Genomic DNA, 19,024 nt, shown 5'->3' with positions numbered 1-19,024 from the left:
GCAAATGCACCAAGTCAAACAGAATTCTGTTTTGTTCTGTATCGTTTAATGTTTTTGTGTTAAGAAAAAAAGAAAAACAAATATGTACGGCTGCATTTAAATCAAATCTTCAAGCTATTAACTACGCTTCTTTCTGTATGTCACAAATACACAAAAAAAGCAAAATGGTTTGTTCTGCGCTGCTCGCGTTGTAAACAACGCTGCAGTCGCGACGTGCATATAATTCTGAAATGTTAAACAAAATGTTTAGCGTGCTTTAATCCAAAGGGGAATACGCTGCGGCTTATAAACAATTGTGTACATGTGCATTTATTTATTATGTTGAAAGGCTCGCTGAAAGTATTGATAGCAATTGTGTTGAGTTTAATGTTTACCATCTCATTGGTAAAGATTGTTTTATTGATTTGGTCCTCGTATCCAGACTGGCTGCATCATTACACGAGGCCCGAGCACCCATCCAGCTTCACAGCCGACGAATGGCTCGCATACAAGCGGCTATTCCGTGATAAAGGTAAGTCAATAAGACCTGCTTCATGCTGCATCGTATATAATTTCCCTATTGAGCCTAGGGTCAAAAGGTGTGCAAATAATATATTGCCATTCACTAGTTTATTTCAGTGTGTATTTACCGATAGGTGTTACATACATATACATACATGCATGCATGCAATTGTTGTGTTTGCGTGTGTGCACTTCACATTTTGGCGCATTGTTGACCTCAGCTAGTGTGTGTATACAGGTGGCTCGAAAGCTCTTCAAACAGTAACACGTGCTAACAAATATTTTGTTAGCTTCTTCCAAGCGTAGTATTTAAAATCGAACTGAAAATAAAAAGAAAAAAAAATTAAAAAAGAATCGAACTCAGGTTCCACCGAGATTTGAACTCGGATCGCAGGATTCAGAGTCCTGAGTGCTAACCATTACACCATGGAACCTATATGATCTTCAACTAAAAAGTTAATAATAAAAATCTACAAACTTGAAGACGTCAATTAAGGGGAAAAAACATTACAAAATTGATCTGATATAACAATTTTATTGATATATAATTCTTGTGTTGCCTCAAAAAATAAAGAAAAATAGAAAAAAAACTTTGTTCATCAGGTTCCACCGAGATTTGAACTCGGATCGCAGGATTCAGAGTCCTGAGTGCTAACCATTACACCATGGAACCGCTGTGTCAATTTTGTCATAAATGTGTTTTGTATCAACCAGCAATGTATATTGATCATCAAAAGATCTATCTTTTATTGACCAGACACTTCAAAACCAACTCTTTAGTATTTAATTTCTATTTCTCATTTTTAGCATGCGGTGTGTATGGTTTATATAGTTTTGCAAAGAAAAAAATATAAAAAAAAGTATATTCTTCATCGAAATGATCAGATGTATAAACTAAGCTAACCAACTACATGTCTATTTTTGTTCGAAAATAATGAATCGGATAAATATGTAAAATGCATTGAAAATTGATCAATTTAAGTTGTATAAAATCCGTTGACATAGCCAGGCACGTCTATTCGTCTGTTGATTTCTGTATAAACAAGTCTCTTCATTTTATGGCTAACATCGTGAAACTTTGCTTATATCCGTATATTTGTTGCAGTCTGTTTATATATCGAAAGCGGCGGGATCGAACCTCTATACTATTTAGTTGTCAATGACGCGATAGATCGTAAATGAAGTACAACTATTTTTGTTTTGTTTAGACCTTGACCAAACTATCCATTAATTATTTCTTCGGATAACTATATCATTTATATGTCTTTTAAAAGAACTGTTAAAAAAAAAGAGTTTTAACATAGAAAAGTTTTTGGTTTTTAATATATCAAACTCTGCTTTTAAGTTAAATGATTCTCCTCAAAAATTGTTATGGACTATTAACTTGTATCGGTCGGACTGTAAATACCGAGGATAGGAAAGAAAAAGGACAGCCGCAGCATGAAGTGCGCACTCTTACTTGTTTTTGTAGGGGAGTGCATTTATGGTACATAAATATTATTCTTTGACAAAAGGTGTAGAGTCGAGCTCTGCCATGTGTTCCATATCGAGCACAAGTTTTAGCAGCTGCCTAGACTAAACTAGTTATATTTATCAATGTGGGTTAATCGGATGTTTAGGCGGAGAAGCCAAATAGGACACGCAAACCAAAGATATATATTTTTCTTTTGTTTTCAAGTAAAAATCGGACTCTTTTTGAATGGCGGCAAATTTGAAATGTTTTGTTATTCAAGAGTAGAAAGAAATAATTAAATTGGCTAACAAAGTCGTTGTGTGTACTAGGGCTTATTAGGTAAAAGTCACATTGTAATTTTAATAGGCTGGCGAAACAAAAAACAACCTGCTGGAATACGAAAGCTCTGGGATGTGTGGCCAGGCCAAGGCTCGAAAGCTTTCACTCCGAACTGCGGCTCGGGCGCTCTCTTTTCGCTTTCGGCTATTCACAAAACGAAGTTTTCTGTGACACAACAACAAGGCAATAACACGACTCGGCGAATTTGGCCAGTCGTGTATATTCGGTATAAAATCAATCGTAAATGTCCTTAAATGCTCAGTTTTCGTTTAACATCGGAGCCCGCTGGTTGATTGCCTGTCGGTGCGCGGCGCTTTGCGTTTTTTTCGGTAGTCGCAAAAAAAGTGAAAAGCATTAACAACATAAATATCGATAATACACATGCATGCATAGATTAATGAGCCATAATGAAAAGAGACGCCGTGCATTACTTTTATCCTTTGCCCGTTTCGTGTTGAATGCCAAAAGACAATTATTTTTAATGCCAAGTGACATATTACTCGCCTAACCTATTTTGCGGTGCACGTGGCAAAAGGGTCACCACCTGCAGCCATTATAAACTTATACAACTTCGCGCCAAGAATCCTTTGCATAATACATTTTTATTGTTTGTTCCGCTGTTTTTTATTAATGCATTTTCGCACACTCAGATGTTTTATAACCTCTGCTCTGGGCCCTGGTTGCGGCCATAATCCTCTATGGCTGCTTTCAAATGTCGCAGTAACAGTTACTATTACATTTACAGTTACCGTGCTATTGTTGTTCGTACTTCTACCGTTAATACTGCTGCGTTAGTATTGTGTATTCCTAAATTTCGTTTCGACACATAACTTTTTGCGTGGTCCCAAAATGACATTCAGGTTGACCTGCTTCTAATACCTACAAACTATGGGGCCGAAAAAGGTTACAATTCGAATTTCCTGTTCATAATTAAAATGGATAAAAGAGTTTATTGATAATGTGTAAATACAATTAACAGGCGGAAGAAGGCATAAATGATGCCGTTTATATATTTATATATTCCTGATCAGAACCACAAGTCATTCCTGCCGTGGTCGCTTCTCTTTCCATCTGAGAGACTTAAATACTTTATTAAATTGTATCGTGTATCATACGGCATATTTCTCTTCTCTCCTCTCTTGTCTTCTCTTCTTTGCTCTTCCCGATAAGTATTCAATAATTTTTTCTGTTAATATAAAAAAAGTATGATACTCAGGTTCCACCGAGACTTGAACTCGAATCGCAGGATTCAGAGTCCTAAGTGCTAACCATTACACCACGGAACCTATTAGATAAACGACCACAAGCTAACAAAAATTTTACCTTTTTCCATTTATATAATTTAATAAACATATATATGCACACAATAAGGTTAGGCCGGATATTTGTGAATTATATCACAAATACCAGTCGGAGGTATTGCAAGAATTTGGTATTGAGTCCGAAAAGCCATTACGAGTCGTAAGTACTTGGTTCTGGCAAGAAAAACAACAGACTGTGAATGGGAAAGTAGCCAATGAATGTCGTTGAAGTTGCTGAGGAAATAACTGTTTGGCAAACACTGACCAACGGCCGGCAGAGGGCCAGAGAGAAATTTCCATTAAGTGCCTGTTATAGCAATTTGCTGTTGCTTGCCTGGAAGGAAATTGAAAGGAAATTGCGCCTGCTTCTTCATATGCGGGCAACGTTGAAGTGCGCCACTTGCACTGCAGGCTGAGGCGTGGTGCTAAACAAATTAAAAAGATTCGCGTGGCTGCTGGCAAACCGTTAAAAATTTCTCGAGTGGCAATGAAAAGCAGCATGAACGACAACAGAGGAGTCTAAAAGACATGTGCACATAACAAGAGGCCCTTTATTGCGTCGTTCTCTTTGGTCAACTCACCCCCCAACGCCTGCCTACCCAGTGCCTGCCACCCGTCTCTTCCCCCCTCCCCATTAGATGTCCGTATAACAGTGGAGCTGCAACTGTTTTTGTTATGTAGGCCAAGCAGCCAGACGCCGGACGGAAGCTGCTGCTGATGGTGTTGCTATCTCGCTCTGGCATATGGTCCGCATTGCTGTTGACAGCTCTGCTGCTGTCGCTGGCGGCGCTCTTGCGGTTAGTTATCATTATTGCCGTGGCCCTCGTGAGCATTTCGTTGTTGCTTTTGCGTTTTGTTGTCGCATTTGTCTGCTCACAATTACAATATCGCAGCAGTAATTCAGCTTTCGCTCTTTGCTCTCTCAAGTTCGCGTTCTCTTTCTAGCGCACTGTTCTGTCCCATCTCTTTTGCTCCACATTAAAGCTGCCGCCATCTCTGCTCCAACGAATTATCATATTGTGCCTTTTGTGGTATCCTTGAATAAAAACAAAGCACATAAAAACATTTACACACTTAAATGAAAAATAATTTCCACTTGTATAATGACGAAAATAGAGCTGCGGTGCATAATCGCAATGAATTATGTGGTCGAAACGTCTCGACGAGCAACTACTACTAAACAACAATAAAAACTTTAAATTAGTAGAGCCTAATTTGAAAGACGGAGGGACGTACGAGTATTTCGATTGTTTACCCTTTAAAAATGTCAGGAGACCATTAACTTGACTTTTCATACACACCACAGATGCATACATGTATGCATGTATGTACGTACACACACACATATATTTGTGTATTTGGCTGTATAAATAAAAGAGCAGGGAGGGAAAACTTAAATAGACGTCGGCCGGCCACTTGGCGACCCTAAAGCAAATGAACAGCTCACTTTCCTTACGAATTCCGACAGAAGGCACACACACACACAAACAAATCGATTCACACGAAGAGCACAGCCACACGCACACACACACACACACACACACAACACATACACACACACGCACACACAGGGAAAGTGCTTATAACTGCAGACAAAGTTTGTCAGCTCGGATTACAAGCACCGGCGGGAACAGGATACTCACACACACTCAGATTGGCTTGCTAGGCAAACAAAAACAAAAATGGCGCCATCAATGGCAATGATGATGTGCAGCAGGATGTGGAGGATGAAGAAGGTGCTGCTGTTGCGGTTCTTTTTCGACTGACTCACTCTCACTTACGGCTGTCGGGCGGCGGGGCACAGCCAGTATAATTTTTGTCCACTTGGCGACGCAGAAAGTGTGCTTGCTTGTGTGTGGATGCTTCTATTAAAATTCGCAGATAATGTGTTTTACATATATATAAGATAAAATATTTTTAAAACAATTTAAATATCTTGCGAGATCTGAAAAGAGCGTAATGGTTGAATCCTTAAATAGTCATTTGTCTTTGCCTACTTATTTATTTATTTTCAATTTGTGTTTTTCACGTTTAAATTTTTAATCGTCAAAATCATGAGGTTCTCCCCATGTCAGCGATTTAATTCCGTATTCATGTGAGTTGACAACTTTCAGAAATCTCAAAATCGTTTTGTTTGCTAGGTAGAATTTCAGAAAGTATTCACCGAAAACTCCTTTTAATATTGTTGGAGTCAAAATCTACAAAGTGATAGATTCCTAAACTTTGTAGATTATACAAAAACCTGCATAGGATATACGAGAAGTCAATTGAATTCAAATCTTTAAATCACGTAGTCATTATGCAGATCGAGTTTAAGGTGTTCAGCTTTCTAACTCTACAAGATAGAGCTTATTATAATCAGTTAATCAGTCAAGTGGGAAATGCTTTCTTCAGACTGTTACATAATCTTGCACGTAATTATTACACCCCATTTACCCATTTCAATGGGTACAGGGTATAAAATTATTTAATTGTAAACTTTGTTATCGATTTTCAGGAAAAATAATTATTTCTTGACAGCAAATAGAAAAGTTCAAGAAAATATTAATAGCTTGCTTGTGTGTTTTTTATACTATGCAGAGAAGATTGTAGATAAGTTTGCGGGAATGTATCTATGTGTCAGCATCTCGAACATTCATCATTAAGTATATTATTTATCCTTTGCAATTCTTTTTTGGCATCTTAAATTTTTTTCTGACGCAATTTTGATTTCGATTTGGCAACAGATTCTTTTACATTGCCAGCAACATTATATTTTCAACTCTTGTTTAATTAACGTGACCCGTGTCCAGCAGCTCTAGATTGGTTTGAAATATGTTAAAACATTTATAAATAAATTTAAATAACTACAGCAACAAATACAAAATGAAAAACAATCCCCTTTCAAAATGAACCAAAATGCAACATGAAGTATCTCCTGAGTTAAATAAAGTCTTCATACAATATTTGAATTACGCAACTTAAAAAACGTCGCGGTCAATAAATCGATTATATAACACTACAAAGCAAATCAGCCCAATATATAACAATGTGGTCGCCCGAATCGGAGATAAATTCCATTGCCATGGCCACAATGCGACACTCGCAGTCCTCGTCCTCAGGTGAGTGCACACGGGCAAATGGAAAAAAATAGTTTCCACGCAATTGGCCAGGCCAATTAAAAACCAACCTTAAAGCATGAACATTCCCTTGCCTTTGTTTTTTTTTTGTGGCTAACTCGGAAGAGTTGGTCGAATGCGCATTTTATGATTGTTCTCGTTCGCAAGTTTTTCTCCGTTTGACCCTGACCCGCGATTCATTTACCGCGCCGAGCCAGAAAACGCCAATAGCCGTGGCTTTATGTCTACATGAAGCTGGCTGCCCAAAATCGTTTTGAATAAAATCCATTTAAAAGTCGAGGGATTTACAGAAATGAATTGTTTGCGTGCCAAGCTCCAAATGGTAGTCCCAAAGGAACGCAAAGTGCCGCTCTGCACGTTATAAAAGAACATTTACGTTCTTTCACTCTTACGTAAAAGTCGTGTGGGTCCCGAAATAATGGAGCTTATTCGTTTCTCTTGAAAATTAATATATACCAGTGTCCAATACGGCAGTGTCAACCAACGATATTTTATCCGGTTCACAAACATTTTACAAACCGAATACGACTCGATAATGTAACAAAGTCGATCAAAAAAGAAACGTCTATATACATAAAACTGTTTCTCCTGCTTAGTTGACTGGTAAGAGCGGGACTCTGAAGTTTTTAACTAACGCTGAGACGAGGTTTTGAGAAATTTTTCATCTTGGTCGGATCCCAAGCTCATTTTAAAAGTTCTTTGCTTAAATTAATTTAAGAGGTTTCTCACACTTTTCGCAAAATTCACCGCTTCTCCCTGAAAGTGGGCGTGTCGGGTGACGTTTTTGGTTCAAACTCATTTCCAAGGATGTTTATGAATATTTAATTTTAATCTAACCCTTTGATGGTTCAAGCTTATATTCAAAGCCCTACGAACTAATAAACCCAAAGAGCTTAATGAAAATGTGTTCAAGCAATTTTGCTAAATCCACCTGCAACTATTGAATACTGCCGGAACTTTGTCTTCCGGTCGTTCTCAGTCTTATTTTCAAAGATCTTTATGCAATTTATTTGAGAAGTTTCTTCACAATTTTTGAGAATTCCAACTTTTCCGAGTGATAAATTAAGGTCACAGGATGTATTTTACTCAATATCATTAAAGGTTGGCTGAGTGAAAGTTTATTTATAATTTTATATAATATAACTTGAGATGTAGAGTTCGGTCTACTAAGGATAGATTGGAATTTCCCAAGTGCAAGAATCATTTAAAACTAAAACTTGGCGCGTGCAATGCCGGGTAACACTCGCAGGTTCTTAGTAAAAAAAATGTGAGTTATGCTAATGCATTATTTTATTTAAATACTTCAATTTTTTAATTATAATAACAAAAAAAGCAAAAACCAAGAAAAATATATTGGCAATATAATTTATTTAAGGCAAGAGACAACAAGTAAGTCGGGAGTGCCCGACTAGGAGACACCCTAAACCCTGCTTTGAGTTGCCTTTCCTTCTGGAAACTTAAGGAAATGCATTCCTGATTACCTTGAATGTTTATGGTCCGGGGCCTTTGAAAGTTTTAGGCATCCAACTGTTCGTATTTAACTGAATCTAACACTAAGATTTATATTGCTTTTTTATTACAAATGTGTGTAATGGAGGAAGGTATCGAATAAGTTACATTATTATTTATCTGTGTGAACTATTATAAAATAGCCTTTATAGGTCGGTATAGGTCTAGTTTTTATAATTTTCGAGCTATGCTTCTCGTAACTCCATTTATAATTAACTCCATAGATATAATTAACTCGTTATCCATACAAAACCTATATAACGACTTACTTACGTCTCGAATCATTTTGAATGATGTAAAAATGGATTTGGCCTGGGCAACGCCGGTTCTGTCAGCGAGTAGTAAAATATATGCATATACTATTGCTAAATGTCCTTCATTTCAGCCACAATCGGCTGCATATTCGTTTGCACACACTCAAACATGGATGCATACATATGTCACATATGCCACACGAATTCGCACACACGTTTCAATTCAGGTGCCCAAGTGTAAATTTATTTATGCGAATTCGCAGTGTGCCACATGCTCACCTGTGTTTGTGTGAGGTGAATATTTGCGATGTGTGAGTGAAAAGACCTCATTAAATACAGTCCTGGCATAACTTATGTTTACCTATTGTAGGTCATGTATTTGTACGCGATGGCTAAAAAAGGATATATTGGTTTTTGTGTGGAAGGCTTTAAAAATCTAAAAGAATTAGCAAAGAGTCGCAACAGTTTTCTGGTACACCAGGGTATATATAATAAAACTGTTGGGATTTATTTTCTGCGGCAAATACTTCAATGCTATGCTTAAATAAATAAAGAAAATGTTGACGGGCAGTTAATAAATTAGTGCGTTTGCGAAACTGTTTGTTGATTATTATTGTGTTTGTGTTGCGCAAACAGCCCCATTAGGAGTAGCTTAGGTCCATTGTTGGAGTTATACAAAAAGTGACGAGTCTCGATAAGGCTTCTACACACTATAAAACTTATATATACACCCATACCAAAAAAAATATAAACAGAAGAGCGAAAAGCCAGATGAAAGGCCAGGCATTCCCTTGCCCCTTTAGAATTGTTTACGGCTTCCGCTTAGGTAGATTCTTACCTGGGGAGAGTAGTGTATTGCGTAACTGCTGAAATCATATTGAAAAACAAAACAATTTCGCCATAAAAACAGTGTTTTTCTCCTTCCTTGTGATACACATGACATGACAAAATTTTATTGCCATCTTCGTAAGATCGATTAAGATTCCAAATTATCAAGGTTCCAAGATTACAAATTATCAAATGCTTTGGTTAGGTTGAAAGCCCGAAAAATTGGTATTTCGATAGTCATTGGCATTACAAGCTTAGAATAATACCAAAGAGGTCCGAAACCAGCTCAGAAATACCGGATATATGATTTTTGTAGTATCTTCCCAAAAATCCACTAATCCGAATTATATGTTGAGTACGGTAGAAGTTTGTTCCGAGAACTCTGGGTTGAGTAATAGTTATCCCCTAGTCGGGTATTTTCATCTAAAGCGTGCTTTTGATAATCACAAAGTATTCAAAATCTTTCGATGAATTCAACTTTGCTTAGCAACTGAGGTCTTAAACGTCAACTAGTTGTCCATAGAATAGAAGTTCGAAAAAAAATTACCACAAAAGAGCATATTTAAACATAAATATTTATACTTTAAGTCTCGTTCGACAAGTGAACGAGCAAAGTGTTCAGCAAAGGTAAGAATTTAAAACATAAATAAATGCTAGTTAAAGTTTGAATTAATCATAATGTTTAAGCTGGCTAAGGCAAGGCCATTTTACTTACCTAGAAACAATAAGGTTTAACTAAAACACAAATGAGAACTTTGCGGGCAGGTGTAACCGACAGCGCAATACTCTATATGAAGTGTAATTTCCGTTTTAGTTAGTTAAAAATCAGAAGAAATCTGAAATAGTCAGCATATGAGTTATGAGCATATGTTTGTTCGACTGCCAGTCCATTCTATAAGGGCTTTAGATTTAAAACATATAAAGGCTGTGAATGCAACAAAAATGTTTGGGAGGTCGATTGAACTTAAGATTCGGTTCGTGAATCGTGAATTGTAAATTGATACACACACAAATTACACTATGATCACAGGACATAGCCCAAGGCATAGTTTTAACTCAACTATCCCAAACATAAATAAATAAAAAATATATATTAAATTACTTTCAATCAATAATTTTTCAACTATCCCAAAAAGTAATTTTCAGTTCTTCTGCTAATCGTAAAAAGGAACTGGAATTCCGGGTTTGAATCAGTTTCTTGCGCTGAGTTAACCTTAAACATGTTTTCAGCAACTGTGCATGCTTTAGAGGCTTTTATTTCATTTGCGCTCCTTTAAGACCAAAGTCACCACGACCATTAGAGCCTTAAGCCTGGTTTTAGCCATCAGTCTGTGAATATAAGTTTATGTATTCTGCTCTCTGTCAAGCGACATATAGCGAGCACTTGGCACCTTGTACACCTTATACATATATCGCTAATGAGAGCGCTGAGCGAAAAATTCGTTTGTCAGCCAACCTTGCGTATACGTTATTTGCAGAGGCTGCTGCCAAAGTGGCATTTGAATTTATGAGTAAAGCCAGCAGAGTAAAACGTGCTTTTCAATTAAAATTGAATGTTCAGATAATTGTGTTGGTGTTGCGTCACATAAAAAGTGTAAGCAAACCAAGTGTGGACTCTTTTATATGTAATTCTCATCTATGTTCAAGCTTGATAGATATACCTATCTGCGGGCGGGGAAACAGCAAGGTATCGATACAAAAGTAGCTGAACTTATAAAAGGACACTCTAAGAGTAGACGAAGTAGACAAGAAGAGCATATAGAGAGTAGGTATCCATGCTTAATACTGGCATAAACAAAAATCTCTTCCTGCCTACATGTGACATCCAAATCTGTGTATAAGCTAAGGGCAAGGCTTTGCCTAAACTAAATGTTATTTAGTTATGGGATGTGCGAGGGAAGGCATCACAAAAGTGAAATATTTTTGAACTAAATCAAATGTGGAGCGTCTAGCTCTTATAATCTTCAAGTTAAAAGGAGCATCGGAAAATCTTTTAAGAAAAAACATCAAAAACTCTCCGCTGAAATTGTACCTCAATTTCGCCCAACTCAACACGGCTCTTTTTGCTCACATTATTTTTTCGTCGTATATGTGTATATTGTCCCGCATCAATTGCACAAAAGAGGGTTCACAAAGGTTCGAACCCTAAGTTTCACGTTCATTCTGCACGACACGAATTAATTTATTTTCAAATAATAATCAAGATTATTGGATTGTATATCTTTGTCCATAATTAACTTTCATTCTGGAATTGAATCTGGAATTGAAGCTTGTTACAAAATTATCTAAACTCTACTTTTTACTCATATTCAAGAACATGGAACATTAAGACTAATATTAAATGTTTCGCAGTAAGCTTCTACTTTTATGACAAAATTAACAAAGTTATAATTGAACTTCACACAATATCATTTTCTCATATGGCTCAGATCCAATTGATGCCTGAGGATGCAGCGATTAGCCAGGAACTGATATTGCTCCAAGCTTGCGCTAAGCTTAAAGGATTTTCGCATCAATTTAGCGAAAATTTAGACATGTCACTTTTGATTTATAACATGCAAGTGCGTTGGCCCTCAAATAGAGCCACAAAAAAGATATTGCCTTGCGTAAGTCTCAAATTGTGTTTAAGGCATGCGATTGGTGAGTTAAGCTAGATTTACGATGTATCCATTACTCTCTCTCTCTCTCTCTCTCTTAAATAACAAATGTCTCCGCTCTGCCAAGTTCGCTTCAAACTCGACCAAGTTTTGTATTATCATTAAGGTTCCCCTAAAGGTCCCCTTCTAAGATTTAAAACTGTTTATATTCTGTTTACTTATTGAAAAATGTTGGCTTTGTGCAATGTCAATATTCCTTTCCGTGTGCCTGTGTGATCGCATTTTCTTCTCTTGACGATAATGTGTAAGCTACAATTGTTTGATCAGGTCCACTAAATGAGGTCCACTGAATCTCGAAAATTATATACTTTAAATTTGTCATTTGAAAGGTAGAAGCTTCTATTAAACCTTCAGATAAAGTTGATTTCAAATCGTTGATAGCTCAATTAAACTAGAAATCCAGATTTGGGGTATTCACCATATATATGTCGGGGATTATAAAAGTACCCTTTGAGCATGCACAAAGTCAGAATTTTGAACTTTTGAATAACTCCGCCCACGCTCCCTTAAATTGAAAACAATAACAACAATGACCTTAAGCTTCGATCTATAAAAACTTTTATATTCACCGAAAAGTACATAAAGGTCAGACTGTAAAGGACGAAGTTAATCGAGAATGCATATTCTCCATACATATTGTGGGAAGATGCAATTGAATGTGTGCCTCATGTGTGGCTATGTTAAGAGAGAAGTTAAAATGTTTGTGTCACCACCTCAGCACTGGGTACTCCTTAGTTGTGTTTTGGTTAGTCTGATCAGTGCATGGGTTTTCAGGCGAAACATTATTAATTATTCAACTCATATGCTGCAATCGTATAGAAATACAGTTGAAAGTCCTGAAAAGTTAATAAAAATCGGACTATAAACACCGAAGTTAATCAAGAATGCGCATAGAAATAAATTCGAATGACACATTCGAGCTTATCGAAGAAAAGTTGCTCAATATTGAAAGTTGCCTATCATTGTTTGCCTCTTACATTTCTCGCCGTTTTGAATTAACGAAATCAACCGGAAGTCGTAAGTTCCGCACGAACTATGCAAATAAATATAATGTTATGAGGGCTACTTCGAGAATGAAAGCAATTGTTTAAGAAATAAAATAGTATTCAAATGTCAGGCACGCAAACGAAACTAACTAGTTGTGTATGTAATAAGCCAATACGAATATTTACTCGTACCGCATTATTTTTATACTTCTCCGGCTGACTCTAGATCAAGCGCGCGGATTAAGTTCCAGCCTTACTTGTTGGCGCCTTGAGGTGGGTTGTGGCCTGCAGCCCTTGTTGCCAGTGGTTAGAGAGAGACAGAGAACATTTGACGAGTAATCCAGTCAAGAGTGCTCGACTACGAGATACCTTGGACTCATTCAATTATCAAGCTTTCATTGTTACCTTTTTCGCCTTTTTCTCTCTCTTTCCCTTTCTCTCGCGGAGGCTCTCTCTTGTTTCACTCAATTTCTCCATCTCCTCCTCCCTCTCCTCCCTCTCTTTTTCCGCCCTTCCTCATCTTTTCACCTCTCTTTCCCTCTCTCACCCTCTCTCTCTCCCTCTCCATCTAGATCCTTTTCCTCCAATCTCTTGTTCTGTCTCTATCTTTCCCTCCCTCTACTTTCTCTCTCGGTTTTTCTTTGTCTTTCTCTGTCTTTCTCTCTCTCTATAATGGACCAATTTTTATAATTTTTAATCTGTTTTGTTAGTTTCTTAATACTGAGCTAGTTTGGGGAAAAGAAAACTATAAGAACCCGAAATGAAAATATAAAAGATATTTTTTCGTTATATTTGGGATTATTTCTGAAATTGCTCTTGCAAAAATAGCTTTGATTTATCTATCATAATCAATTCCTGACAAACGATTGTCATTTGTATTTCAAGGCAATGCTTGTAAATTAATTTGCTAGAACATTTATAAATTTACGTTTTTAACATTCCAATACTGGAGATAATCTTTGATTAACTGATTGCTGATCAACTCTTATCCCAAGCCGAACCTAGTATGAAGATTAAATGTTTATTGTGGATAGTAGGGATTTTGGAAAAGTTCCATATGAAACTGTGACAAATGGGTTAAAACAGTTACAAGAAGCATTATTTTTGTGACGCTTAATCTTTTTAAAAAATGTATGTGCCTTTTGGATATTGGGTCAAAGGTTGTTTCTGATTTCATCGATCGACTTCAAACTAATTTTCAAAGCTCAATATACATAGAAAGTCTTTCAGCATACATATCTGTCTGAGTTCGACTGAATTAGATAAGTTTCACTTTCATTTGCAATATTGTTAAATTGTCCGTACAACGACGGGTTATCCCCTGTTACTCCAATAAAATTGTTAAGGAATAGTGAAAGATAACATCGTACCTAATAATAGATTTAGCTAGAACATTTTGGGAATATGTTGGTTTGTATAAAAGAAGAATGCGAAAAAGTCGAAAGGTCATCAAGCCAAAGTTGCGGTGGGGCAAAGTTAGGGACAAAGAGTCGACTATTTGCAAAAGGTTGGTTGGATTTGTAGGTTGGGGAGGGGACAAAGAACAACAATATTTCGTGCGATGGAAGTCAGCGATAAGCGCTTGTGGGCTGGTCGGGTGGTCGTACAAATTTGGATACGGTCTCGAATCCAGTCAACTCATTTTGGTAGTCGTAAAAATTGAAATATAATTGATTGGCATGGTTGTCGAAGTAGTTCCTGCCGCGAATGACGCAGTCGCCTGACTAAATAAGTTGGCTTGTAATTTAAGACACAATTAAGTTGGTTTTATTTTTGTATTGGAGCACACAGTGGATGAGCGTGCTCCTTGATGCCGATGATATCGTTAAAGTTTCGAGCTCTGCACAAACTTTGACTATTTAACTCAATTAGCTCCAACGCCTAAAGTTGTTTATATTTCATTTATGCTTGTGTAACTTAATATTCATATTTCCGTCTGTCTTTTCTTGTAGGGATCTCATCGTTGTCAAGCTCTGGTGATCCAGAACGTCTGCCGGAGCTGCCGCCGGGTGACGAGCAGCGCCTGCAACGAGCTGCCCTCCATTTGCAGCAGAAGCTAATTCTGCGCGAATGGCTGCGGGAGTATCGCATGCAGCATCATTACCAGCGTCTGTTGGCCGTTGAGGTGGCCTCGCTGGAGGACGTGTACTGGCTGGAGGATTCGCGTGCCAGCAAAATACTCGGCAAGGACTGGCAACTGTGGTCGACGGCGCGTCAAGGTCTGCCCACATCGAAGGCACAGCTGGACGCTCTGAAGGCGCAGCTGTGGTCAACGGTGGTCAAGTCCAGTCAGCATCAGGACGCCTGGACATGGGGCGGCATGCTGGTGGTGTCTGTTTCCGTAGCCGGTCTGGTCACACTTGCCGCCATGACACAGCCCTCGCTGGCGCCCGAGGCGCGCCACTCGCTGCTCCAGTATGTAACCGGAAAGTATCTGCTGCCTGCCAACTGTAGGCTGCAGTGGGACTGGAAGGATCCGGCCCGAGTGGGCGGCACCATGTGCTTCATAGTGCGCTTCTTCCAGCGCAACGGCCAGCCCTATCCCATCTGTGATACCGACCAGTTCTTTGTGGAGGTCACCGAGGGTACACGCAAAGTGGTCACAATCAGTGAGCTGGGCTCATCCACAGATCCCAACAATGCCAACATTGCCAAAGTCAAGTTTACGGTCCGCACCGCGGGTCAGTACAAGATCTCAGTACTTATCGGCGCCAGCCACATCGCCGGCTCGCCCTTCGTACGCAACTTTCTGCCCGGCGCCATCGATCCGCGCAGATCTCGGTTTATCCGGCCGGCCAGCACGCTCATCTGCTGCGCAAGTTCTCCGACCCTGATGCATATCGAACCCAGGGACGAGTTCGGCAATGCCTGCCTGTTCGAGCAGACCGACGAGGCGGTCCAGGTACCTTCTGGTTACCAGCCCCGTAAATCAAATTTCTAATCTAACTACTCCCCCGTCTTGCAGGGTTACCGAGTGGCCATCTATGATCTGCACGGCGTATCCGTCGAGAAGCTCCAGCACGCCATTGCCTTCAGCTACGACCGCGTCAACTCGCGTGTCTCGGTGACGGCTCTCTTCCCGGAGCCCACGTGCCTGCGCGCCATCATCAGCTATCGCGATCAGCAGCTGCCCAACGGGGACTTTGATATAATCGTGCTGAGCAGTAAGTATTGAACGTCTCAATAGATTACAACCATACTTGTCTCTGAGTGACTGAGTAATTGAGGATCAACGCACAGTCTAAACCCGTGCGGGTTAGGAATCACACTTATCGCAAAGTCCTGCCCTCTTGGCGGTTAAATGCGGGTCAAAGCATTTATAGGCCTACTTTCAAGTTTCATCCAATCGGTTTCCAGCTTGCTTTCAAAGGTCTTTGTGTATATTCATGTGAGAGTTGTAATATCCACGCTTGGATAGAAAATGCGGGTCAAGTAAAATGGGCGAAAAGAGCTTGATTGCACTATTTTGGTATTCATCCGATCGCTTGTAGGTTCTTATAATAATATATGTTATATCCCTACTGGATACATCCCCCCAATCTCTTAAAAATGAAACATCTGCTGTATATTTTATATATTTAGCCGTCAGCACCTCGAAAATATCTGATAATTGTTGTTAATTAATCAACTAACCTTCTTAACCGATTGAAGGTAGCGACACAACGCTCGTCCACAAGAATATAGCCTCGCGGAAGCACAACATTTGCTATGAGGCGAAGCTGCTTAGCGTCTACGGAACGACGAGGAGCAAGCCGCGCAAGGTGATGTGCTATGTGGGACCGAAACAGGTGAGTCTCATTGTTGCAGATGAAACTGATTGTGCGAAATGTTCAGGCTCAGAACTCGTTGATCTTTCAGGTGACGATCAAGGAAATGATACTGAAGTTCATTCCCAAACGTATTGCGACCTTTCGACTGTGTCCGTCGACCAAGTTCCACTTTCTACCCCAGCTGGTCAGTCAGCTGCATGGGCCGGTCTTTATCATTGACGATGGCGCGCAGCCGCGCATTGAGCTGGCCTCAAAGGATCGCAACATAATTGCAGCCACCTTTACGCACTTTCTGCTGAAGAACATTGGCGGCTCCGAGACTTTTAAGGACAAACAGGATTTCTTCTATCACGAGGTGCGCAAATTCCATGCCAGCTACTATCACGAGAAGATGGCACTCAAGGTGCATCGCGAAAAGATTCTGGAGAGCAGCATGAAGGCCACCAAGGGCTTCTCAGTGTCGGACTGGTGCGGCAACTTCGAGGTCACCTTCCAGGGAGAGCAGGGCATCGACTGGGGCGGCCTGCGCCGCGAGTGGTTTGAGCTGGTTTGCAGCGCTCTGTTTGACTCGCGCAGCGGCCTCTTTTGTACATTCCACGACAAGCACCAGGCGCTGGTGCATCCCAATCCCACGCGGCCCTCGCATCTGAAGCTCAAGTACTTTGAGTTCGCCGGCAAAATGGTCGGTAAATGTCTCTTCGAGAGTGCCCTAGGCGGCAGTTACCGCCAACTGGTCCGCGCGCGGTTCAGTCGCTCGTTTCTGGCTCAGCTCATTGGGCTAAGGGTGCACTACAAGGTGAGTAGCATCATTTTTCCATATATATTTTATTTCTGAGAGTTGTATTTTGTCCTCTAGTACTTTGAGCAGGACGATCCGGATTTGTATCTGTCAAAGATCAAGTACATACTCGACACAGATCTGGATGACACGGACACCCTGGAGCTGTACTTCGTGGAAGACCTCTACGATGCCAGCGGCCAGCTGAACAAGACCATAGAACTAATTCCAAATGGTGCCAAGACTCGCGTGACGAACGCCACCAAAAATCAATATCTAGACGCTTTGGCCCAGCAGCGTCTGTGCAATAGCGTCAAGGATGAAGTTGACAGTTTTCTAAAGGGCCTCAATGCCATTATCCCGGACAACTTGTTAAGCATTTTCGACGAAAACGAACTGGAGGTAACGAAAACTTTATTTCTTGCAACATATATGAGTGGTATATAACCCAAAGCTCTCTCCATTCTCGGTTAGCTACTGATGTGTGGCACTGGGGAGTATTCCGTAAGCGACTTCAAGTCGCATCACATTGCCAATGGAAACTCGGCCGAGTTCCGGCGCGTGCTCGCCTGGTTCTGGGCGGGCGTGAGTAACTTTAGCCAGACGGAAATGGCGCGTCTGCTGCAGTTCACCACAGGCTGCTCCCAGCTGCCGCCCGGCGGCTTTCAGGAGCTTAATCCCCAATTCCAAATAACTGCGGCGCCCACATTTGGAAACCTGCCCACGGCACACACTTGGTGCGTATATATGCCCCATCACTTGCCTTTTAACTTCTGTTCTGTTGTCTTCTTCTAGCTTCAATCAGCTCTGCCTGCCCGACTACGAGAGCTATGAGCAATTCGAGAAATCGCTGCTCCTGGCCATCAGCGAGGGCAGCGAGGGTTTCGGCATGGTCTGAGCTGAGCTGAGTCAGCCCTGGAATTGTTTTTACACTATGTTCCTATGCCTTGTGTGCCATACGAGGGCTGGGTAAAATTTCTACAAATTTGAAATTCTCTAAGCGCTTTCAATGATTTCCCTGTTCAATAATTGCACTTGTGCAAACTAATGGAAGAAAAAAATGTAATCATACAGCAATATTTATTTAGAATTCGCTCTAAAAGCAAAGCTCGTTGTGAAACGAGTCCAAATGAAAATGAATATATATCATCATCAAAGAGAATGTGATAATTGAATTATAAACTAACGCAAGTTAATCGTAAATACTTTTTAGACTATAAAATATTAAGCAAGCCAATTGCTTAAAACATTGAAGTCAATAACTTATTTGTCTTATTGAAATATTTTCCGACAACCCAAGCAAGGGCAAAAGGTCGTGTATTTCAAATCAAATAGAAAACTTGTTGTGAAATACCAAAAAGCAATGTTTATACTACTATAAAAATGTAAACAAAATGTCGCAAATTAAATGAGTTCTCAAGCTTCATGTGAAAGCAATATTCATATTTAAAATGTAGAACCTTAAGTAGTTGTTAAATATTGAAAGCAGTGTACTAAATCGAAGATCAAATCAATAAATTATAGATCAT

General features: G+C 39.6%; 1 protein-coding gene and 3 non-coding genes across 11 annotated transcripts; 1 reads left to right on the top strand and 3 right to left on the bottom strand.

Annotated features, from left to right (window-relative positions):
- The first annotated feature begins 176 nt into the window (after positions 1-176).
- LOC135426382 (apoptosis-resistant E3 ubiquitin protein ligase 1) lies at positions 177-18,749 on the top strand. Of its 8 annotated transcripts, none has more exons than XM_064679449.1 (8): positions 177-511; positions 14,900-15,849; positions 15,913-16,111; positions 16,599-16,735; positions 16,782-17,513; positions 17,574-17,897; positions 17,970-18,232; positions 18,291-18,749. In XM_064679449.1, the coding sequence occupies exons 1-8, from the start codon at positions 319-321 to the stop codon at positions 18,391-18,393; spliced, it is 2,901 nt and encodes a 966-aa protein (XP_064535519.1). In that variant the 5' UTR covers positions 177-318; the 3' UTR covers positions 18,394-18,749. The 8 variants fall into 8 exon arrangements, with proteins under 8 accessions (XP_064535519.1, XP_064535520.1, XP_064535521.1 ...); XM_064679450.1 differs by having other exon boundaries at positions 178-511; positions 16,788-17,513; XM_064679451.1 differs by having other exon boundaries at positions 179-511; positions 16,806-17,513.
- Positions 864-935, bottom strand: TRNAQ-CUG (transfer RNA glutamine (anticodon CUG)). The gene has a single exon. It is a non-coding gene; the product is annotated as a tRNA-Gln (tRNA).
- Positions 1,103-1,174, bottom strand: TRNAQ-CUG (transfer RNA glutamine (anticodon CUG)). Its single transcript has one exon. It is a non-coding gene; the product is annotated as a tRNA-Gln (tRNA).
- On the bottom strand, positions 3,508-3,579 carry TRNAQ-CUG (transfer RNA glutamine (anticodon CUG)). Its single transcript has one exon. It is a non-coding gene; the product is annotated as a tRNA-Gln (tRNA).
- Positions 18,750-19,024: the final 275 nt, after the last annotated feature.

The sequence above is a fragment of the Drosophila montana genome, unplaced genomic scaffold (assembly GCF_035044405.1).
Source record: "Drosophila montana isolate Dmon_TW-CO22-7 unplaced genomic scaffold, ASM3504440v1 contig_1_1, whole genome shotgun sequence".
Taxonomy (NCBI): Eukaryota; Metazoa; Arthropoda; class Insecta; order Diptera; family Drosophilidae; genus Drosophila; species Drosophila montana.
Note: the sequence above shows the minus strand (reverse complement) of the source record. Positions and strands in the feature narration are given on the sequence as shown.